The sequence below is a fragment of the Oncorhynchus keta genome, chromosome 2, assembly GCF_023373465.1.
Source record: "Oncorhynchus keta strain PuntledgeMale-10-30-2019 chromosome 2, Oket_V2, whole genome shotgun sequence".
NCBI lineage: Eukaryota > Metazoa > Chordata > Actinopteri > Salmoniformes > Salmonidae > Oncorhynchus > Oncorhynchus keta.
The window spans coordinates 32850474-32858016 of record NC_068422.1 but is presented as its reverse complement, the minus strand read 5'-3'; the positions used below and the strand labels follow the sequence as shown (position 1 = coordinate 32858016).

Sequence of the window (7543 nt, the reverse complement as noted above, 5' to 3'; positions counted from 1 at the left end):
AACATAAAAATAGAGGTTAATGCGATTGTAGTGAAATACTTGTGCATCTAGTTCCGGCCATGCAGTAATATCTAACAAGTAATCTAACCTAACAATTTCACAACAACTACCTTATACACACAAGTGTAAAGGAATGAATAAGAATATGTCAGTATTTTGAGTCAGTATTTTGGCAGCAGCCACTCAATGTTAGTGATTGCTGTTTAACAGTCTGATGGCCTTGAGATAGAAGCTATTTTTCAGATGCACCTGTACTGACCTCGCCTTCTGGATGATAGCGGGGTGAACAGGCAGTGGCTCGTGTGGTTGTTGTCCTTGATGATAGTTTCGGCTTCCTGTGAAGTCTGGTGGTGTAGGTGACCTGGAGGGCAGGTAGTTTGCACCCGGTGATGCGTTGTGCCATACCTCACTACACCGTGGAGAGCCGTATGGTCGTGACCGTACCAAGCTGCTGCCGTACCAGGCGGTGATACAGCCCGACAGGATTCTCTCGATTGTGCATCTGTAAAATCTACTACTGCGCCTTCTTCACCACGCTGTCTGTGTGGGTGGATCATTTCAGTTTGTCCGTGATTTGTATGCTGAGGAACTTAGGCATTAAGTCCGAAAAGTTAAGTTAAGGGTTAAGGTTTGGGATAGGCTTAAAACAGAAATATAGAAACAACTTTCCATTATTGAACTTAAATCTTTAGAATCAGAGGCATATGCTTTCAGTCATCCGCCGTCCCCAATGCCCTAGAAAAACTGAAACCTATTTGGAGGTAAAATCACTCACTGTTAAACCTAGCCGGTTTACAGATCATCTCCAGATGTCCTCAGACATGGATGGATGTCGAAAACGTACTTTTATCATGGGTGACCTGACTGGATGGCACACAGATGGAAGAACTGTCCATGGTCCTGTCACTGGTTGGTGACAGCCAATGTTTTCCTCTTCTTTGCTGGCACGGAAGAGATCATATTTGTAAAATGATACACTGTTGCACAGGTTGTAGGCAGACTGGTAGGTTTATACAACCCCCAATTGTTGTAAACCAAAAAGTAGCACATAAAAATAATGTGAAGACACTTTTTCCCAAGGGAGATGAAGATTATACATTTCCTGCCTGGGCTGCGGACAGTGGAATTATGACATTATGACACAACTCCCTAAATATCAAACAATCAGCATCCATGATCCAAACAATTTGTTTTATAATATTGAATAATGTGTTGCTGTGTTTGAACTTTCCCTTCGGGTGCTAGTCCAGACAACGCAGCTTGAATATCAATTAGCTCATTCTCGGAAACTATAATTAATCCATGAGTCATTTGACAACTGAGCTGCCTTTTCTGACACTTCGGTAATTTAATACAATAACGATGAAGGAGTGGTAGAATCCTGGAAGAATGTCATTGATATTTGAAAAAGGTTGCACAGAACAGAGGGACCCTGTTATCTCCAACCATTCATCACAGTGCTGACACCGGTCACAGGGGCATAGCAGTGTGTGCAATGGATGATCAGATTTCTATGACCATAATCATTTTCTGATGTCTATCCAGCCTGCATCTATTCATAGGAAGGGCAAACTTATAATTTGAATTAGAATTATAATTGTGCTACATTCACTGTCTGCAGTGATTTACAGTTCATTGTTGTGTTTTTGTCATAAATGTGGTATACACTATACTGATTGCAATTTACAATACAGTAAAAGTATGCCATGAAGACAAATATGAATGTATTGCATTGCCAGTAAATGCAGTAAATATACTGTCAAATAGTCAACGATGTCAAAAGTTGACAGCTTGTGTGACAAAGATGAAAGCTTGTAAATTGTATGGGGGTGGCAGTGTAGCCTAGTGGATAGAGCATCGGACTAGTAACCGAAAGGTTGCAAGATCAAATCCCTGATCCGTCCAGGTACAAATCTGTCGTTCTGCCCCTGAACAAGGCAGTAACCCACTGTTCCTAGGCTGTTATTGAAAATAAGAATTTGTTCTTAACTGACTTGCCTAGTTAACTCTCCCATCGTCCTCGTATTGTGTCTTGTCCCCGCGTCCTCTGGGTCACCCTGTCCTGTCCAGGCTAAAGGCCCAATGTGCGCAAGTGTGACAGTATGCATGTGAACAGCCTTTGCAGATGTATTTCTTACACCTGCAGCACACCATGTGTGTCTTGGAGACCTTCTTGGGTTGGCAGAGCTGACACCTCTTCCTCTTACTTACCCCGGTGGCCGGGGCAGCGGCGGTGCCAGCGGCGGGCTCCTCACGCTGTTGATCACGAGCCGCCGTAGCACTCTGTAGGACTTTGACAAGTGCTGACGCCGCTTCGGTGCGGGGGAGATGCTGCCTTCTTTGGATCAGGGGCTTCAGAAGTGCCTTTCCCAGCTGCTCCCTGCGCTTGTTCCGCTTGCGAGGCATCCAGTCAGGCTTGATCTCTCGCCATATGACAAAGGCGTTGTAGGAGGACACGTCGAGGATGTTGTGGAAGACGACCAGGGGCCAGCGGGCAGTCATGCGTCTGCAGCTGTAGGTGCCGTCTAGGTTGTCCACGCCAGCCCTGTTGCAGTTGTAGTCTAGGATGACGGCCGGCTTCCTGTCGCGGCGATCGCTAATGTCGCCCTCTGTGTGCAGCGTGCTCAAAAGTAGCACGTTCTTGTTTTTCTTTGCCAGGTAGGACACTAGAGTGGTGGTGGGCGTGAAGACAAACCTGGAGGACAGGACCTGTCTGCCCTTGGACTCGAGCAGCGCGGGCGGGAGCTCGGCCTTGTTCTCTCCCACCATGGTGAGGTTCCTCTCAAGGAGCCGCTGGCCCAGTTCGTAGGAGGTGAAGAAGTTGTCACCGGTGACGTTACGACCGCTCAGTCCCGTTGTCAGATCGAGGACGACGCCCTGGTTCTTCTCAGACCTCCGCTGGCCGCCTTGCCGGTGTACACTTGCATCTTCCAAGCGTAGCTGGACTTGGCGTCGCAGGTCACCTACGACTTGATGCTGTATTTCGCTGGCTTGCTGGGGATGTACTGACGGAAAGGACAGCGGCCTTTTGGAAAGGGGAGAAGAGATTAGCCTCGTTACCTCCTCATTGGGGCCAATGGCCTTTTGTGTTACACACGCTGCTACTGCTGCCACAGCCGCTGCTACAGCCGCTACATCTACTACCTCTCTATAGACATGCACACGCACACACACACGTACACACACGCACGCACGCACAGTACCTCTGATCGGGACAAGTTGCTCGTCCACCGTCACGTCAGGCCCCGGGTTGTAGAGGTCCGTCAGCCGCACCTCCTTACAGGTCCCAGACCTCTCGTTTGGCTGCGAGTTTGTCCGTGGCGAGTCTGGCGGGTCCCGAGTGACGGTCGTTGAATCGCAGCAGCCTCGAGTACCTGTGAAAGACCTTGAGCGGCATGGTGGCTCGGAACACGGTCCTGACGCCCTCGGCGTCCCACAGGCTTGCCGTGGCCTCGACTCGGGACCTGTAAACGCCCGCTAGGATCAGCAGCCCTACGCAGGTCCGTGGCGTCCATGGGTCGCCAGCCATCACCGTATTTTTTGGCCCCGGGCAGGTTCGTCATTTCCACAATTATCCTTTCTATCGCCGGTGTGACAAACAGGTGGAAGGCGGACGCCATGTCGCGGGCCTGGGTCGCAGCATTGACCGTGGGGTCCGGAGTCTCGTCCGGCAGGGCATGGCAGAGGGTCCTGCGGTGTCGGCCGCTCCCGTAGGCCAGGGGGGACCATTCGATTTTGCAGTTTTTGACTGCAACGGCGGCTCACATTGGTCCGGAGCCGAGGAGATATCTTCCTTGTGTTGGTCCTCGGGGGCTTCCTCGGGCTCTTCCTCCGAAGAGGGAGAAGAAGCATCGTCGACCTCGCAGCGCTCGGGGTTGTATTCCTCCCCGTCTTCGTTTTCCGAAACCTCTTCCTCTTCCTCCTCCTCCTGGTATTCTGAGTAGTCTTCTTGGTCCACGCTGGACAAGATCTGTTCTAGAACCTGCGCTGCCGTAAAACGCACGGCCATAGCCGCTCGGGTCCACTGATCGGGTCCACTGAGCGGCGGGGAAGAGCGCACTTGGCATGGGTGGGGCACCGGTCCCGGTGTGTGTGTGTGTGTGTGTGTGTGTGTGTGTGTGTGTGTGTGTGTGTGTGTGTGTGTGTGTGTGTGTGTGTGTGTGTGTGTGTGTGTGTGTGTGTGTGTGTGTGTGTGTGTGTGTGTGCGTGTGGTAGTGTGTGGTAGTGTGTGTGTGTGTGTGTGTGTGTGCCGCTGACAATATTAGTATCCTCTCTACGGCCGGCCTGCTGGCCTGATCATCCCCATGCATAATGAATGTTTCCCTGATCATCTCCATGCATAATGAATGTTTCCCTGATCATCTCCATGCATAATGAATGTTTCCCTGATCATCTCCATGCATAATGAATGTTTCCCTGTTCATCTCCATCCATATCGAATGCCACCCATACTTATTAGTCAGTCAGTCATGCTTTTTGACTCAACCAGTCCATTTGGCCACTGTGTAGGATGGTCACATTATGCATCACTGGGTGATCTCACAGATCCATGTGCAGACAGGGACACAAATGGGTCTTTGAAAACTTACAGCAACATTCACTCAACTGAAACAAAATAACTAGAGGGTGAATGTATTTTCTGACAAGAATGAAGCATTATCATAACTTTAAAATAACAACTGCCTGCATCAACAAATGTAAAGTTATCCGTTGACAATGTGAAGTTAAAAAACATGCAGTAACAGTGCCCCCATCAGCTCAGTTACAGAATTCACTCAAACATTTACAGTGTAAGTTGAATATAACTCATGGCCGGTTAATATAATGCTGACAAAAACATAGTCCAAAACAAGCAATGTTATCTCTGTGAGAAATTGTTCCAGTGTGAGCAAAAATGAAGAAATTTGCTTAATTGTACAACATTTCTGAACAATTGCGAAATCTGTGAATTCCCAAAAGTCCATGATCTGGCCCATGACTGGGAAACTGGTCAGCAGCAACAAACTTTGAACCCTCCCCAAATTCCAGTCAGTGGTTAAATACACCAACGGTGGTTACAACTTAGATTGAAGGAAGAACCAACATTGACAACATGACACAAACTTCAACAAGAAGAGTTCTACTTTGCTTTTGCTCACTGACAGGTAAGAAGGCAAGCCGTGATGGTGGTAGAAACTTAATTGAGCCTTCATGTTCATTATATGTGTTTGAGTTTATGGTAACAATGTATTTAAACACAGTTGCCCTACATGCCGCGTATCAACCTGTACATCATGGCACTAATTTGTCAATAAGCAGAACAACTATGCATTGGCAGAGACAAGGTTGAGACTGTTGTGTGATTCAGAATGTTTTTTGTGTCTGCCAGCTCTCCTCTCATGTGCTGTTGCTCAGGACCAAGATGTTGGGAGCAATAGCTGCTCCTCAACCACCTTGATGTTTAAACAGCTCTCTACTCAGCTTGCAGTATGGATAACTTCATCACTGAAATTTGTCTAATAACTGTTAAATCTGTGGTCAACTTTTACCAATAATGCAATGCTGATCAGTTGCTCTGGCTAAATCTAACTTGAAGTTGACATGTTTTGGTACTCGGATTTCAAACAGATGTATGACATCTCTTTCCACTATCTGTCAACAGGAGGCAGCACAATGTGCTAAAAATATTACTAGCCAGTGGAGCAACAACCAGACTGCTGTTGTGATTAACTCCCTACAAACTCTGACAGTCATTCTAGAGAAACATCAAAAAACAGGTAAGAGTCCTGAGCAAAACACAGATCTGTGTACAATAAGAGCTTTTTGCTGAATACTTTATTGGCCCCAAATAAGCTATGGCAGAGCAAAGGGTCTCTTTTAGTGTAACCCATAATTACATTGGCTTTACTTTGTGTCTTTCTAAATGTATTACCTAAGTAATTATTGTGTTTCTGTGTGTTTTCCTTGTATAGTTTGCCAGAACTTTGAGCCCAAAGAGTGTCCAGCTGCAGTAGCCCAGAGTAAAGGAGGACTTGTGTGTGTCACCAACAAAATGAGGCGTTACTGTAAACCCATGTGCAATGAGGTAGTCTTTCCTGCAACATCACAGTCCTATGAGCTAAAAGCCTCTTATAATCACACTGTATGGTGGCACAAAGATTAAATATGCAGTATTCTACAATAGGCTATTCCTTTATATGAAACACAAACAGTTTCTGCAAGGAAAAATAGTTTCTACAGAAAATGGGGGGGAAAGTAAAATAAAATTTAAAAAATTGGTCCTTAATAAAGGGATACTTCAGGATTTTGGCAACGAGGCCTTTTATCTACTTCACCAGTCAGATGAAATCGTGGATACAATTTGTATGTCTCTGTGTCCAGTTTGAAGGAAGTTAGAGGTAGTTTTACGAGCCAATGCTAACTAGCGCTAGCACAATAGCTGGAAGTCTATTGGTATCTGCTAGCATGCTAGCAAATTATTAATTATTTGCCATATTATTCACTACACAGGGCTTTGACTTTGCATTCTTGAGGAACAGTCGTCTGTATGAGGAATGCAGTGCAGACACCAAATTCAAATGGACAACCCATTACATTGGAGGTAACAAGCTGGCCGTTTGCAACAGTAAGTCCCCTCTGTTAATCATCTGTAAAGTTTTTCTGTACCTCCGCAGAAAGGCCATGGTGGACAGCTTGTAGAGCTGTAATATGTAATACTGTAACTAAAACATCCTATAATTCTGTTATAAAATATTAAGTCATATTGAAATATTGATGACATTTTTCAAAGTCAATGCTGTTCAAAAGTGGTAAGAATGTGTGTCCCTTTGTAAATGCAGAATCCTCCAGATCTATAGCAGGAGCTAAAACAGCCTACTTTCCCAAGAACCAGGACTGCCTGACTACCAAGAGTAACAGTGATCTTGAGGCTCAGCTCATTCAGCAGTTCAAAAGTGAGCTGATGGACATCGAGGGAGAAACAGAATACGACTGTCTCCTCTGTGGATAACCATAACGAAGAGGAGTGAGACTAGAAGGGAAAGCTATAAGTGGAAATTAATGTGTACAGTTTGCAACAAATCCACCCAATCTGTGTGACACATGTATTACAAACACAATCCACAAGTCAGAAAAATAAAGTGATGATGACGAAAGAAAAATAAGCACATTTGACATTAAACCATTTCTTCCATACTTCAGTTCTGCTGAGCACAAAGATGTCAATCATTATTCTCCTCATTAATGTCAAGAGTTTTAGCAGCTAGTAATACTGCAAGGATTATCGTAGCAGAGTAAAATAAATCTTATCTCTGTCAACTTGAACGACATATGAGGTTTAAGATCCTACTAGCTCTGAAGCGTTAGACGCCAAACGTTCTTCATGCATGTTGCATATTTCTTATTTGATGTCCTTCAAATTCAAATACAAAACGCCGTTGTTAAATGATCAGACTACTATAATCTCAAAGGATATATAATAAGCATTCTAAAATCCCAAGTGATGTGAGGATTAGCATAATACTGACAGTTCAGAAGCTGCAAACCACTTTGTAAAAAATCCTGA

At 45.4% G+C, this 7543-nt stretch overlaps 1 protein-coding gene and 1 pseudogene across 1 annotated transcript; one reads left to right on the top strand and one right to left on the bottom strand.

Moving 5' to 3' along the window:
- Positions 1 to 2052: 2052 nt before the first annotated feature.
- On the bottom strand, positions 2053 to 4009 carry LOC118361224 (piggyBac transposable element-derived protein 4-like; annotated as a pseudogene).
- Positions 4010 to 4992: 983 nt separating this feature from the next.
- Positions 4993 to 7178, top strand: si:ch1073-126c3.2 (uncharacterized protein LOC555816 homolog). Its single transcript, XM_052475423.1, has 6 exons — positions 4993 to 5144; positions 5369 to 5466; positions 5642 to 5756; positions 5952 to 6064; positions 6490 to 6604; positions 6819 to 7178. Exons 1-6 carry the CDS (start codon positions 5093 to 5095, stop codon positions 6986 to 6988), a joined length of 663 nt encoding a protein of 220 aa, XP_052331383.1. The 5' UTR covers positions 4993 to 5092; the 3' UTR covers positions 6989 to 7178.
- Positions 7179 to 7543: the final 365 nt, after the last annotated feature.

Coding starts and splice junctions, on each gene's coding strand:
- si:ch1073-126c3.2 (XM_052475423.1), top strand. CDS start 5,093: ATGACACAAACTTCAACAAGAAGAGTTCTACTTTGCTTTTGCTCACTG. Junction 5,467..5,641: donor AGCTCTCTACTCAGCTTGCA/GTATGGATAACT, acceptor ATCTGTCAACAG/GAGGCAGCACAATGTGCTAA. Junction 6,065..6,489: donor GTAAACCCATGTGCAATGAG/GTAGTCTTTCCT, acceptor TTCACTACACAG/GGCTTTGACTTTGCATTCTT.